Source organism: Pipistrellus kuhlii, unplaced genomic scaffold, assembly GCF_014108245.1.
Source record: "Pipistrellus kuhlii isolate mPipKuh1 unplaced genomic scaffold, mPipKuh1.p scaffold_m20_p_1, whole genome shotgun sequence".
NCBI classification, from domain to species: domain Eukaryota; kingdom Metazoa; phylum Chordata; class Mammalia; order Chiroptera; family Vespertilionidae; genus Pipistrellus; species Pipistrellus kuhlii.
The window spans coordinates 28149437-28166168 of record NW_023425404.1 but is presented as its reverse complement, the minus strand read 5'-3'; the positions used below and the strand labels follow the sequence as shown (position 1 = coordinate 28166168).

Below are 16732 nucleotides of genomic sequence, written 5' to 3'. Positions count from 1 at the left end.
TGCATTTGCATAAATAATAGCATGTTCTGGATTGTGCTAATAATCAAATAAAAATCCAAGTCTGAATTAGTATTTACAGACTAATGAGAATAGAGCAGAGGTGAACTGATATAAATGACATATTCTTGCCACATGGAGGCTAAATGATAGCCCAGCTTGCTGCATGAAAGGATCATAGTTCAAACACAAAAACAGCGATGGAAGATTTGAGTCATAAAGCACCTAGCTGTCTGGGTATGCTGAACCCAAAAGATCTGAACCTTAGCATACAGCACTATGCTCAGGGTGCGAGAATCAACACTGTTAACACTTTAAAAGAAAGATTATTTTCTTTAAAAACAGATACATATTTTCCACAAGATTATAGGAAAGCAAACTTACTAGAATGGCCCAGTCAACCAATTGGCAGCATTGAGAGCTCGTTTATAATCATAATTCTAATAAGAAACTAGTAATCCATGAAAATATATTTTTTTAGCCTGTGCTACACCCAAGTAGAAAAGATTCATAAGAAAACTAAGTTAGTAACTAGCATTTTTCTCGCCTTGGTGAAAACTGCACATGTCAGATATATGGCAACCCCAAATATAAGGGAAATTTTAACCACTATTAATATATTAGAAATTTAATACTATGGTGACTTACAATATTTAGGTGTTAACTATAAACATTTTAATTGCATAAAATAGATAACATTAATTTAGTAATACCACTTTTTTCCACTGTTACATTTTGCTAAAGTTCTATTTACACACACAAATATACACATATATAAATATGCATATCTACCCTGTCAGCAAGAGTTGAGACACTCCATTAACTAAAAGCACTCCTAACCCCTAGATCTTAGTTTCTAAGTCCAATGTCCCACTACAAAGAACCTGGACTCGTTGGAGAAATGGCTAATTCCAGGAGTGGGGCTGGAACATCTTGTGCCAAAAAACATATTCAAAAAATAACGGACACATCAGAAAGACATAGGAGTCAGACTGAAGGGGGTCCCACTGACCAAACTTGAGCAAGCTAATGACAGTGACTGACCATAACCCACTGAATAAAAAAAGAACTCAGGTGTCCACTCTGATAAACAGACGACTGAGAAAGGAAAGCTCTTACAGCTAATAAATATAAAAAAGAATAATGAAGTTAGAACATTTCCACTTGGCAACCATCATGGTAATAACTCTTTCAATTCTAAAACTGAAGTGTAAAATTATGAGAAATGGGCCATTTACAAAGTTTTTAATTATATTCCCCATCAGATACTTATTTACTACAAAGTTAAAAATAGTAACTTTCCAGGAAAAGGACCTGGCATATACACCTGTGGACAAAAGGGAAATTTTAGCCCTCATCGATTCACATTTTAGTGTTCAAATGATCGGAATCTATATAAACAACAAATTAATATCTGATACAAAATTAGTGCTCAATAAATGCCAGTAGTTAGTTTTTCTGAATAAAATACAAATGTACATAAAATGTACACAATAGCCTTTTATTGTTACACGTTTTCTCATTCCACAGATGTTGAAAGTCTAGCAACTATCATGGGAATGTCTGAAAAATATAAACAAACAAAAACACATATAGAGCCGAGGCCAGTTTGGCTCAATGGATAGAGCGTCGGCTTGGGGACTGAAAGGTCCTGGGTTCGATTCCGGTCAAGGGCATGTACCTTGGTTGCGGGCATATCCCCAGTAGGGGATGTGCAAGAGGCAGCTGATCGATGACTCTCTCGCATCAATGTTTCTAACTCTCTATCTCCCTCCCTTCCTCTCTGTACAAAATCAATAAAATATTTAAAAACAAAACAAAAACAACAACAACAACAAAAAAACACATAGAAGTGGAACTCATACCTGACTGAAAAGGCTGGGAATAATCAAGCCAGTGAAGTAATAAATTTTAAAAAGCATCATATCCAGATTACATCATTCTGGCACACTAGAACTACCTGTATACAATTTAGCATTATACTTTTGACCTTTTCTGAAATATAATTACATGTAAATTATATTATCATTTGTACAGAAATACAATCAAGTATACTGATCTCAGCATTTACAATCAAGAAAAAGTTTTCTCTATGAGCGAGTCAACATCCCAACTGGATAAGATGGCAAAATTTCACCTTTCTATTTCAGGTTGCTACCAGATTGTTGAGGGTTAAGTTTTATGATTAGCTGCAGTGTTTTCTAATTGGTCTACACAATTATTCCTTCTGTTTTATTGCTTAACTCTTATCCTTGTTTTAATGATTTTATTGTACTTGTGCTTTTTATTATCTGAAGACTTATTCCTTTTCTGGAAGGAGGTCCAGAGTAAGAAATAAATGAAAACTTCCGGGCAGCAGGCAGCTGAGGTAGATAAAAGACAAAGTCAACAGTAGGAGCAAAAACATTAGAAAGAGAAAGACAAAGGAGTAAAACACAGACTCATTCACGTCACTATTTTTCATAAAGGAAACACAAATTAAAGAGCTATGCCCTCACCCTAGCTGGTTTGGCTCAGAGTGTCAACCTGCAGCCTGAAGGGTCCCTGGTTCAATTCTGGTCAAGGGCACATGCCTGGATTGTAGGCCCAACCCCCAGTAGGGGGTGTGAAGGAGGCAGGGATCAATGATTCTCATAATGGATGTTTCTATCTTTCTCTTCCTCTCTGAAATAAAAATAGATTTTAAAAAAAGCTACGCCCTCTAGCATTTTGCTTCTAAGCTGTTAGGCCCAGAGCACACATTCTTATTATTCCTTTGTAGTAAGTTCTTCAGTTTTTGATTTAAAAGAATTTGAAGACAGCCTGGTCAGCATGGCTCAGTGAATTGAGCATCGTCCCATACACTAAGAATTTGCTGGTTCAATTCCCTGTCAGGGCATATGCCTATTTTGTGGCTCAATCCTAGTAAGAAGTATGCAGGAGGCAGCCTATCAATTTTTCTCTCTCATCATTGATGTTTCTATCTTCACTGGCAGTAAAGCATCAAACAGACTGTCAAATTACAGCGGGAAGGTTGGGGAAAGAGGGGGAGATAAGAGATCAACAGAAGGACTTGCATGCATGCATATAAGCATAACCAATGGACACAAGACACTGGGGAGTGAGGGCATGCATGGGAGTGGGGTGGGGGAGCAATGGAAAGATATGTAAACATGTAATACCTTAATCAATAAAAAATACCCCCCCGCCGAAACCGGTTTGGCTCAGTGACAGAGAGTCAGTGTGCGGACTGGGGGGTCCCGGGTTTGATTCCAGTCGGGGTATGTGCATTGGTTGCGGGCGCATCCCCAGTGGGGGGTGTGCAGGAGGCAGCTGGTCGATGTTTCTCTCTCATTAATGTTTCTGTCTATGTCTCTCTCCCTTCCTCCTTTCTGTAAAATAGCAATAAAATATATTTAATTAAAAAAAAATCCCCCCAAAAAAGAAAAAAGTGATAACAAAGGAAAAAGAAGAAAATTATCTTTAAAAAGTATTGTTCTTACATTTTTATATTTTCTTATTTTATAATAAACTTATTGCAAACATTAAAAAAACACACACACACACTGAAAATAACAAGTGTTGGATAGTTCTTCAAAAAATTAAAAATCGTATTACATTATGAACCAGAAATTTCACTTATAGTATATATTCAAAAGAATCGAAAGCAGGAAGATATATTTGTGCACCTATGTTTAGAGCTGCATTATCAATAATGGCCAAAAGGTGGAAACAACCAAGTGTCTACTGATAAATGAATAAATAAATATACATACTAGAGGCCCAATGCACAAAATTCATGCAAGGGGTTTGGCCCTCGAAGCCCCTCGCAGCCTCAGGTGATCTTTGCAGCCCCAGCTGCTTTGGCCAGCCCTCGCAGCCCTGGCTTCATCCAGACAGTTGTTCTGCTGTTTGGTCTAATTAGCAGTATTAGCTCTTTATTATATAGGACTAGAAGCCTGGTGCACGAAAATTCATGCACTCGGGGGGAGGAGGGGTCTCTCAGCCTGGCCTGCCGCCCTCTTGCAGTGCGGAACCCCTCAGGGGATGTCTACCTGCCCTTAGGAGATCAGGCCTAAGTTGGCAGTCAGACATCTCTCCGGTAGCCCAGGAGCCCCTGGGGGATGTCCAAGTAACGGCTTAGGCCTGCCTGTGGTAGTTGGACATCCTTAGCACTTCCGAGGAGGCAGGAGAGGCTCCCATCTGGGCTTGTGGCTGAGTGGAGCTCCCTTGTGTGAGTGCACTGACCACCAGGGGGCAGGTCCTGTGTTGAGCATCTGCCCCCTGGAGTCAGTGCACATCATAGAGACCAGTTATTCTGGGTCATTGTGCTGTTAGGGTCAATATGCCTATTACCCTTTTATTAGATGCCCTAAAAGAAAGGAAAGGCTAATACATGTTACAACAGATAAACTTTGAGGACATCATACTAAGTGAATTAAGCCAGTCAGAAAAAAAAAAATAGTGTATGATTCCATGTATATGAGGTACCTAGAACAGTCAAATTCATAGAGACAGAAAGTAGAATGGTAGGTAGTTGCCAGGAGCTGGGGAAAATGCAGAGTTGTTTAGCAGGTATGGTTTCAGTTTTGCAAGATGAAAAATGTTCTGGAGATTAGTTGCAAAACAATGTAAATATAATTAACACTAGCTATTTACACACTTAAAAATGGTTAAAATGTGTATTTCATCACAATTTTTAATAAGAAAAATATTCAAAGCACAAAGATAATATAAATCAAAGTAGGAAAATCTAAATAAAGCCAGAAGAAAATACAGGTGAATATTAACTGATAATGATAATAGGGGATTTCAATAGCTAAAAGAAATCGAAGAAATCTCAAAATCGATAAACCAAAAAACAATTTTATATTACTACATATAAAATTATTATTAAGCAAAGTCAAAAAGCAAACAATAAACTGGGGAATAATAATTGGAACAAAATGACCAAAGATTAATATCCTTACTACATAAAAATCTCACAGTAATTCATTAGAAGAGCAATAAAACCCCATTTTTAAAAATAAGTAGCATATACATTTTACAGAAGACAAAGTTATTCCCATACTGGGGATCTATACCCACTGAACAGTCTAAAATCTACACAAAAACTCATTAAAAAAATCCTTTATATACAGCAAAAATAAAAAAGGATACAACAAATATTATTGCTAGACAGTTCAAATATTATACAGCCATGATGTTTCTGAAGAATATTACTCACCTGGAAAAATTCACACAAGTAATATTAAACAAAAATAGTAAGAATCAATTAAGACATATAGAAATATGCAATAAAGAGGTACATAGAAAAAGAGGGGGAAGAAATTACATTAAAATTTAGCAACTCCAAATAATTAGATTATAGATTTTAATTTTCTTCAAACTTCTCTGTATTCAAAATCCTCTATAATTTGAGTTCTCTATAATTTAAAAAGATAGTAATTCTTTAAAAAAAAAAAAAAAAACTAGTAAATGAGTACTTAACTAAGTATTGTATAATTTAAAATTCAATTCTACTTACCTGTTGTCATGGCTGGACTAAATAGTCCCAGTACAGACACAGCAGAATAGGAGATTAGGTCTTTATATAATTCCCCACTTAAATATTCTTCTGCTTCTTGGATAGATGTTATGTTCACTGGACATGAAATCCTGTTGCTAGATGAATATAAATATACATACAAAATTAATTTTTAAAAATACTTTTCACCAGCTACCATACAATCCACCAATCCCTCTCTTGAGAATGTACCTGAAAAACTTGAAATCGTGTTTCACAAAGATATATGCACCCCTATGTTCACTGCAGCATTATTAACGGTGGCCAAGACATGGAAACAACCGAAGTGTCCCATGATAGAAGACTGGATAAAGAAGATGTGGTACACTGTACACAATGGAATACTACTCAGCCATAAGCAAGGATGAAATAGTGCCATTTGCAACAACATGGATGGACCTTGAGAACATTATGCTAAGTGAAATAAGTCAGGAAAAGCTAAGTTTTCACTCATATGTGAGGTATAAAACTAAAACCCATGAACACAAACAGCAGTGGGGTGGTTGCTAGAGGGAAGGTGATGAGGGAGAAGGGATCCTAACATAAGGTGACAAAAGAAGATCTGACTTTGGGTGGTGGATATTCAGTGCAACATTCAGATCTTGTAACCCAGAAACCTACCTATGAAACCTATATATTCATGTTGAATATATTCAATTTAATAAGTGAAATTTAAAAAAAAAACACTTTTCAGCTTGTAAAAAAATAAAAATACTGACCTTAGAAAAGACTACATGCCGTAGGATAAACATCTGACTAAATAAAGAAAAATACTATTCTAAACAAACAAAAATCTCTCTCATTCAACAAAATTTATATCTCCCCAAAAGTGACGGTATGTGCATAAGCTCTACTCATCAATGCTCAGCCTGTGATTTCCATTCTAGTATCCATCTTAATCCATTCAGAGTATGTTAACAGCATGTATAATTAAAAGTTTTATAGACCAAAACATTGACAAATCGTAGGGTGAAGCTGCATACTTACAGCTGGATAAATTTTAGGAGATCTTCAGTTCCTAACATACCACTGTAAGATACTGGGTTCTCGCCTTCCTTATACATCTTTACAACAGGAAATTCAGTAACGTTTTGCTTCGTACATACATCAGGCCAGTCTGCACAGTTTATTCTAGTAAGCAGCATAGTGGGTGTGCCTAAGCAGAAGGAAAATGAATGTTTTATAAATATTAATGTAGAAAACTCAGTTAAAAATTGTCAATATTTTCACATACCATTCTTATTTTAAGCTCTCAGCAGTACCAAACACTGCTGTGGAATGCTCTCTCTCTCCCCTTGACTTTTTGCAACACCTTCCCCTGTTGGCTCTTTTGCCACCTCTCTTGCTGTTCCTTTTTGTTCTTTTGGCAGGTTCTCTGCCAGTAAGATGGGCATTCCTCAAGGCTCAATTTATGCTGCCCTCATTCTAGACAATCTCAAAAACCACTGCCAATGAATCTTAAATTTATATCTGTGGCGCAGGCTTCTTCTGAAAGTGTCAGACCCATATATCCTTACTGTCTTAAATATTTCTGTTTGAGTGAAAACATCCTCAAACTCAGTACCTATGACTAAAACCAAATACGGTTTCCTTCCTATTTGTATTGGTGAACATTGTCATTCTTGTAAAACTCAAAAAACAAAGTAACATTTTTCTCGCCTGACCATTCCTAGTTCCCCCATGGCTAATCAAATCAATCAACACAGCCTTTCAATTTTACCACTGACATTTGAAATATCTCTCCTATCCATTTCTCTTTACTGCCAGTACTCCAATCATTATTTCTCCTTGGATAGCTTCAGTACACTTCTAATTCGTGTATCTTTACACTGAATTCAGTATAGCTTTACACTGAAACTAGAAGTGTCTTTTCAAAACTAAAATCTTTTTTCCTGCCCTAACCAGTTTGGCTCAGTGGATAGAGCATCAGCCTGTGGACTGAAGGGTCCCAGATTTGATTCGGGTCAAGGGCATGTACCTTGGTTGCAGGCACATCCCCAGTAGGGGACGTGCGGAGGCAGCTGATTGATGTTTCTCTCTCATCAGTTTCTAACTCTCTATCCTTCTCCCTTCCTCTCTGTAAAAAAAAAATCAATAAAATATTTTTTTTTAAATCTTTTTTGCTAACAGCCCACCCCACCAATTTTAATGACTGGTCTTTCTCACCCCTTCATATTTATGCATGTATGACTACTTCAAGAATGCCTAGACACTCTGATCTACATCAAGTTCCTATGCACTGATAGAACCATGCTCCTTTATCTTATTACTAGAGGCATGGTGCACGAAATTCATGCACTGGGGGGGGGGGGGGCAGGAAGGGGCCCTCAGCCTGGCCTGCACTCTCTCGCAGTCCAGGACCCCTCACTCCTTACAGCTTGGCTCGCTGCTCCTTAGCGAGCCACAAAGGCGGGAGAGGCTCCTGCCACCACCGCTGCACTAAACCATGAGCCCAGCTTCTGGCTGAGTGGCACCCTCTGTGGGAGCACTTTGACTACAAGGGGGTAGCTCCTGCATTGTCTGCCCCCCTGGTGGTTAGTGCGCATCATAGTGACTGGTCATTCCACCATAACAGCTGCTTCCGCTTTTATTATAGAGATGTAATTACATGCTCATTTGTGTAGTTACTTAATGAATGTCTGTTTCTACCAAGAGAGCTCCCTGAGGAAAGGGTCTGTGTCTATTTTACTCATCATTGACTTTCCAGTCCTTGTGCACAAAACACCTTAAATATGTGTGTACATGACACACAAGAAACTTATCCAAGGCTTCAGGTACCCATCCTGTCTAAATGTTATAAATTTCTTTTTAGCCTAAGAAAACACCTAATGGAATCCCGAAGAGAAATTCCCACTTGTTCTATAATAATATATTATATGTAAAGCCGGGACCGGTTTGGCTCAATGGATAGAGCGTCGGCTTGGGGACTGAAGGGCCCCGGGTTCAATTCCGGTCAAGGGCATGTACCTTGGTTGCGGGCATATCCCCAGTAGGGGGTGTGCAAGAGGCAGCTGATTGATGACTCTCTCTCATTGATGTTTCTAACTCTCTATCTCTCTCCCTTCTTCTCTGTACAAAAATCAATAAAATATATTAAAAATAATATGTAAAGTTCTTCAAAATATGTAAATAGCTAGGTAGAAAGAGATCAAAAAACAAATAAAACAGGCACTACACAATTCAGCTATGAAAGGAATGAGTAAATTCTAACAAAAGGAAACTTTAATATATTATATTAAAGGACTCTTGGTATAACAATTAAAACTGTGAATATAATACTTTAGTATTTTATCACCAAAAGTTTTTAATACTGAAAATTCACTCTTATATTTTAAATGATTCTAGGTTATACAACATAGATGTGATAATTTATCACTAGATAACACTTTTTAGCAATTTGTTTGATAATACTGGCAGGATGCAATCTATTTAACTCAACACTACATTCCTCTGCCTGCCTAGTACAATGTTGTTATATAGTATGTACCTTATAAAAATTTATGGAATGTAACTTACATTTCTTTATGAACAAATTTTAAATTTTACATTAAAATATATTAATACCTGAATACTATATGACCATATAAACAAAGATAAATCCTATTCCTTCTAAAACCAGATCTACTGACTTCTCTACGAAGTTCTCTTATCCTTTATTATAATTATCTTAGATATAAAAGGCTAATATGCAAAGGGTCCCCATGGGAGTTCCACTGGGAGACTGGGAGTTCTATCACTCGCTATGACGTGTGCTGACCACCAGGGGATGGCGTGGAGCGAAGGAAGGCCCTGACAGACCCTGATACCAGGCCAGGTCTAGGGGCCCTGCCCATGCATGATTTTCATGCACCGGGACTCTAGTGTCATATATCGGCACCCAAGTATGGGATATCGTGCTGTTACAAATGCAGTTCTTTCCCTTCAATATACATCCTCAACAAACCTACCACCACTAAGAATGCTATTGTCCCTGCAGCCCAAGTTGAAAATCTTGACGTTATCTTTAACACTGAAAAAAGAATACTGATGCATATTATTAAACACTGTAAAGCTACCTATGTTAAAGTTGCCAATTTAAAAATTTCCTTCTTATAAAATGGTTTCAATATTTAATCATGTTTTAATTGGAATAATCTAATATTCTAAGATGCCTGCAGTATTATATCCCATATACTTTATCAATGCAGTAATTTCAAATAGAGTTCTTAATTTAAAGGAAGGGGAAAAAACAGATTCTCTTAGCTACAGATGCTATGTAATTATAAACACCTGACACTTGCTGCCACCTTGTGACTGAGTATAAAATAATCTTCACTGTCTTGGATTAAGAGATGAAAGTGACTTATCCCCAAGTAGTTAATGTGAAAGTTTGCAGAACTAAATGCCCAAAGTGTATTATAATATTTTCCTAGTTTAAAAAGTTACAGTTGAGGCTTCAACAGAGATGCAAAACACTATAGCTACCTACACTAATGCATTTCTACATTAAGCCCCCAAAAGTCCATTTACCTGATCTCTAATTACTAAAAGAATTGTTAAGAACAAACTAAATGTAAAAGGTAATCAAGTCCTGGGCTGGTAATCTGATTTTTTATTCTACAATCACATACAGCTCAGAGTCCTTGCATTGAGGGGTCAGGTAGTCTATTTAGTCATGACAGAGAAGAAAGTAAGGGAATCTGTCCATGTTCATTTGTTAACTAGTCAAATGGGCTTGGGAGATAATTCTATTATTCAGGAACATTACCCAATTGCTATTTTATTATGGTTTATATTTCACTACTCTCCTTTTCCTTTCTTGTAATAAATTCCCAATAAGGCTAAAGTACCTTAAAAAAGGAAACTTAAAATCTGCCCACAGAATGCAACTACAAAGGATAACCTAAAAGAGAATAAGAGGATTTACTTTATTTAAAAGATCAGTAATCAAAGTAACTAAAGATTTAATCACCTCTTCACTTGGGTAATGAAATAATCAAAAGTAGAATCAACTGTGTTTAGGAAATGAATGATAAAAAAATGGTTCAGAAATGTTTTTTAAAATCTCTGATGTTTTTATTGCTACAGAACATGCTCTAATTAGAGCTGACTTTCTGGAATCAATTTCTTGAGTTCACAAAGTCCTCACTATATAAATAAGTTGTACACACTTTTCACTAAATGAAACAAAGTTCATAAAACTCTACTATATTAGGTTAACCATTTATTCAGCAATTACTAAAACCAGGTATTCTGGCCCCATGGCTCAACTGGTTGGAGCATCATTCTGTACACTTAAGGCTGTGGGTTTGATTCCCAGTCAGGGCACATATCTAGGTGCAGATCTGATCCTGGCCAGGGCACATATAGGACACAACCAATCAATGTTTCTCTCACATTAATGTCTCTCTCTCTCTCTCTCCACCACCACTACTCTCCACTCTCCATCCCCTCCCCCCGCTTCCTCTCTCTCTCTAAAACCAATAAAAAGATGTCTTCAGGTGAGGATTTTAAAAAAACAAAACACCCAGATATTCTGCAATGCAAGGTAATATGCTAAGTACAGTGAGCTCAGTAAAAGGCTCACTAACTGCCCATAGGAATTTACTAAATAATGAAATAGCATGTAAACTAGTTTTCCCCAAAACTAAATGGTGGGTACATTCCTATAGTAGTCAAGAATAAACTTAACAACTAAAATAACTTCTATTTATAAGAAAAACAATAGGAGAAAGTCATATTATAGATAGGAAGCATAATGCATTCTAACTTATTCAAATGATAGCAAAACATTATCCTAATCCTCTTTCTTTCTCTCTCCCTCCCTCCCTTCTTCCCTCCCTCCCTTTCCCTCTAACAGATTGTGGCATAGGCATTTTGAGTTAAAGTCCATTCCTTGGATTCTTATTTTCCTGCTACTGGATCAAGTTTCATAGGATATTAAAATAAAAAGAGCCTGGCTCTTTGATTAGACTATAAGATTGGCTCTTATCTGTGAAATGTTTATTTAATAGTATTCAGTATTTATTTAATAGTATTTAATAGTAACTAGCACGGAGTAGGCACTCAATAAATGCCTGCTGAATGACTGAATTCAGCCAAAAAGATTATAGATTAACTATGTGGCCACAAGTAATCAATTAAGGACAGTTCCATGAAGACAATCAAAATGAATGCTTTTAGAAGCATTTCTGAAGCTATTGATTAACTTAATCTTGGAAACAAAAACATTAATAACCTGAAATTTTATGCAGCTTTCTTCATCTTTAGCATAACACAGTTTTACAAATAGCAACAGCTCAGAATCAGGAAAATAAGCATGCATGCCACAGCACAATACCTTTCAATTTAACTGCTAAATCAACATAGGAGTGCAAAAATGCCATGGATACTGCTTGCCCTACATAAAAATAAAAAATTCAACAGATATTACAACATGCATATCTCCAAAGCATTTATATATTGATATAATAAACAGAGATTTATGAGGTTTCTCAAAATTGTTATTTCTTAGTAAGTATACAAACTCAATATTGTTCCAAACATTTTAGAATATTCCAAATACAACTGATTTTCTGCATTCATACTGGAGGGAATATAGTTGAACAGCTGTTATTTAAAGATAAAAGCAATATATATCCTAAAAATCTATAAGAACTGTTAACATATCAAAAGCATTAGCTTGAATCACAATATTCCTAAATTAACAAGCTGAACATCTAGTTTATTCCTTAACCTTCAATTTGTAAGTCAGATATATATATTAATATAATCAGTTTTACAATCCCAGAACCAGCTAAAAGGAAATGTTTCATTATGTGAACCTTACTTGGGACTTAAGAAAGCTATGTCATCTTACACTGTGCAATATGTAGAATGCAAAAATAAAACCTGCTTATTTTAATGTCCTAATATGTAATATAGTCTCCTCTAAAGATTCATACTCACAACCAGCATAGAAAAGCACTATGCTGTCCGAAGCCATTACTGTCGCATTAAATGTCTCTCCTGTTAGTTCCACCGTGAGTTCCAAAGGCAGCTGTCTCTTCCTGTCTCTATAAACACTTTCTGCCACTTCATCATCTTGCATTTCTAAAACATTTGAGAAGAATGTAATGTGTATATAAAAGTGTAATTAAAAATAATTAAACTCTTTTCCCAGGTGAGCATATGAAAATTTGGCAATCTACAAGACTTTTGAATTTACACTGTCTTATTAGTTAAAAATGCATGTTGTTTAGCCGAAACCGGTTTGGCTCAGTGGATAGAGCATCGAACTGAAGGGTCCCGGGTTCGATTCCAGTCAAGAGAATGTACCTTGGTTGTGGGCACGTCCCCAGTAGGGGGTGTGCCAGAGGCAGCTGATCGATGACTCTCTTTCATCGATGTTTCTAACTCTCTATCTCTCTCCCTTCTTCTCTGTTAAACAATCAATAAAAAAAATTTTTTAAATGCATGTTTAGAAAACTTTCTAGTTTTCTGGCTTCCTATCCTAAATAACTCTGAGGTGCTTTCTGACTCAGAAACTGCGATGTTTTAGTCAACTCCAAAAGCACTTATTTAAACTTATCTGGAAATAATATGAATATTATATTTTGTTTGTGATAAAATATTAATTTAAAATTAAAAAGTTCAGTTTTATTTCGCTTTCACTATATGACAAGCACTGTGATAGACACCAGGGAAAGTAGTAGACAAAAACAGATATTTTCCCTGACCACATGAAAAACCTTTCTACAAAAGGGTCAGACAATAACCTGATCACTGAATAAATACATCATTATAAATTGTGATCAGTTAAAAAAGGAAAAGGATACAGTGAGAGATTATAGCAGAGAGAGTTAGATTGGGAGACCCAAAGTCTTCCAGGTAGAAAATCAAAAAAAAAAAATGTCTGAAGCAAAAATAATATAACCATATGCAAAGGCTTGGAGACATAAAAGAGCTTAGTATATACTAGATGCATAAGGAAGGAAAAACTGACTAAAACGAGATGAGTTGGAGGAATAAATGGTATGAACAAAACTCTAAGCTGGCAGTGGCTGGATCATAAGAGTCAAAAATTTTGGCTTTTATTCTAAATGCACCAAGTTATGGTGGATTCTGAATATGTAAAAAACCTATCATTAATTTAGATAGACTGGCTAGCAACCAATTGCCCATCCATCCATCCATGTAAGTGGTTAAAAAGCACATTTTAAATCCGTATTCTGTTGGAGTTTGTATAAATTGTATGGTAACACTGAAGAGGCATCTAACTTGATTAGAGAGACATTAAAGCTTCCTAGGAGAGTTGACACTAACTGAATAGAGCATGACAATTACAAGTGCAAACACTGACTACATATCTGATGGTACTAAGATTACTGGGTTTTAGATGTAGTAATAACAACAATTATGGTAATTTTAAAAGAGAAATTCTTGTATCTCTGAAATGCACAGGGAAATATTAATGAATGCAATTGTATATTTGATGTTTGCTACAAAATAAGGGGTGGCATGGGTTGAGGGTAGTTGGATGTGGCCAGATAATGGATACCAAGAGATTTGTTTTATTATCCTGTCTACTTTAAGTTCATAGTTCTCTGTGATAACACAGTAAAAGAAAGGGAGAAAGTGAGGAAGACAATATATGCCAGGGTTTTTGTTCCAGTATTACAAAGGCTTCAGCAATCTAGAGAAATCTGTGTATAGATTAAATAAGAGTCCAGAGATGAAAGATAATTTTGAAAGGCATTGGGGGTCAGAGGAGCTTCAGCTAAAGGACCTAAGTTTCTCCTTGTCTCAGGACCCTTGCTTTTTATTAACACAATTTGTCCAAAGGCAAGATGGAGATAATACACTTCAAAGGGTAGGGTACAGAAGCATTGTGATTGTGGAATAGCCTACAGCTATTTAGGTGTTTGGCCAATAGGAGGCAATAACATGTAGACTGAGATGCTCTGAGCTGTCTGGCAGCAAACAATCATCCTATTCAAGTTTGGGGGAAGTGCCTTTCAGCCATTCCAACAGGTGATTACATATGTGACTCAGCCCTTGTTGAGCCCCCAAGTTTCATCAACCTTTTGATGAAACTCTTGTAATTATGACATGCTGGAATTGGCTTCCGGCAAATATAGTTAGAGAACTAGAGTATTATTTTCCATATAACTTCTAATATTATACAATAAAATACTAGATCTAAATTTCAGTACATTTCAGCAATTTTCGATTGTATCATGCTATCTAATTCATAACTCTCTGGGCTGCAGTGTGAAACATAAGCATTGCACTACATTAACTTTAAGGTACTTATAAAAAATCTTTAGTGTTGAAATTATTACAGATGTCCCCATTTTGTTCCCCTTTAACCCCCTCCATCCCATATCCACACCTGCCCTCAGGCCTTCACTATACTATTATCTGTGTCCACGGGTTAAGGTACTTTTAGATACCACATTCTATGACATTAAAAAGTTATGTCCTCAATACTCAAATTGATAAAAAGCTATTCTCTTATTTCTTACAGGGTAGAACAAAAGTAGGTTTATAGTTATATATATGGAAAATAATATAATAGTTAACAAGTAATACAGGAACAAACTGTTTCATGTACTCACAACTGTAAACCTACTTTTGTCTCACCCTATATATAATGTTTTTCATTTTCCTGCCATTCCTTTATTAGTTCCTAATCCATCCCTTTTTCTCTATCTTGTTCCAATACCTCCTTTCCCTCTTTTCTGGTCTCTCTGTCTTAATAAGCTACACTCACTTGTAAATTTTCTCACTCCTCAGCTATACCTTTCACCTATCCATAATGCATATACTCTTTTAAGTCATACATGTTTAATTATTTTTTTTCCATATTGTCCTTTTATAGAACTCAAATTTTATTCTGATTCATCCTGTGCCCATTTCCTCTGAAGGGCATTTTTCTACATGATAACAAACTCTTTCTTAACCCTCATCTATCATTCTATATAAATGGGAATGAAACAAGATGGGGAAATTATTTATATGGGCGTGATATCACACAATATAATGAGCCAGTATGCATTACAAACATAGGGAGTTAAAACAAAACAAAACAAAAATCACAACAAAATAAAAATCAAAAGGCAGAAATTGGTTACTGGTAACAGTTAAAGCTCAGAGCCCTTATTAAATTTATAATATAAACTTTGATCATAATAATGATGGCTCTCATGAAAAAATATACAAATTATTTCCTTCCCGGGGTTCATAATAATAGTACTATATAAAACATTCAACTATTTACTAAATGGGATCCAAGAATGAACAAGATATAACCCCTGCCTTATAGATAGTATAGACTAGTGGAGAAGAGAGAAATTAAATGAGCAATTACAGAACAGGATTAATGCCATGAAAAAAGGAATGATAATGCTCATAAATAAAATTTCAAGTCAGAATGATTATTCTAAGCCAGGTTCCACCACATGCCATTTATGTGACTTTGGACAGATCATTTAACTCTGCTAAAACAAACATTCTTCACCCACAGAATGAAGATGACATTGGCTAACTCAGAGAATAGCAATCAAAGTAAAGAATATGAAGGGGAGTAGCCTTAAAAACTATAGAACACTTCAAAAATGTAACCAATAAGAGCAATAAAAAACAGAAATAACATGTTAAGTAGAAGTATTGAAATGCTATTGAAATTTACTCCCTACATTGTTAACAATCAGATTTATTTATAACTATAAATTTAATGTTCGTTAAGAGTTTCACTTCCTAATAGGAGTAATAAAATTAAAATGCCATGTGTGGCTCCTAGGTCATTTTTAAACATGGAGTAGGCTGGAAGGGTTGAAAGAACTGATGTGGAAGGTAAAGGTACAGATGTGGGAAGCTAGAAGCCTAACAATGAAAGTTATCACCCTAAACAGAATAAGGTATCCTCACATCTTTTCACCTAGCAATTTGATAAAATGACTCAAAATAAATTTCTTCAGGTTTCTTCCTAGTCTTGAATGTGAATACATTCTATAAGAGGAATGGGTGAGGTGAGCATCACAAAACATATTACCCATATCTGGACCTTCCATGTCATCGGCTTCATCTTCTCGTGTTTCCTCAATGTGTGTGTTATTTTCTACATAGGATATTACTAAATCAGCATCATGTAACACCAAAAATTCCACTGGCATTCCCTACAAATAATTTTAAAAAACATAACTAAAATATAACAAAGCATTTTAATAT

General features: G+C 35.8%; 1 protein-coding gene across 4 annotated transcripts in view; it reads right to left on the bottom strand.

The window, feature by feature from the left end:
• Positions 1-16732, bottom strand: part of TXNDC16 (thioredoxin domain containing 16) — an 80373-nt gene that overhangs the window by 17926 nt on the left and 45715 nt on the right. For 3 of the 4 annotated variants that reach the window (XM_036436416.2, XM_036436407.2, XM_045580678.1), the window contains exons 12-16: positions 16557-16680; positions 12470-12613; positions 11859-11921; positions 6530-6701; positions 5504-5640 (exon numbers count right to left, since the gene is read on the bottom strand). In XM_036436416.2, coding sequence (XP_036292309.1) covers positions 5504-5640; positions 6530-6701; positions 11859-11921; positions 12470-12613; positions 16557-16680 — 640 coding nt within the window. The remainder of the gene's footprint in view (positions 1-5503; positions 5641-6529; positions 6702-11858; positions 11922-12469; positions 12614-16556; positions 16681-16732) is intronic. The other variant, XM_036436423.2, reaches the window with a different exon arrangement.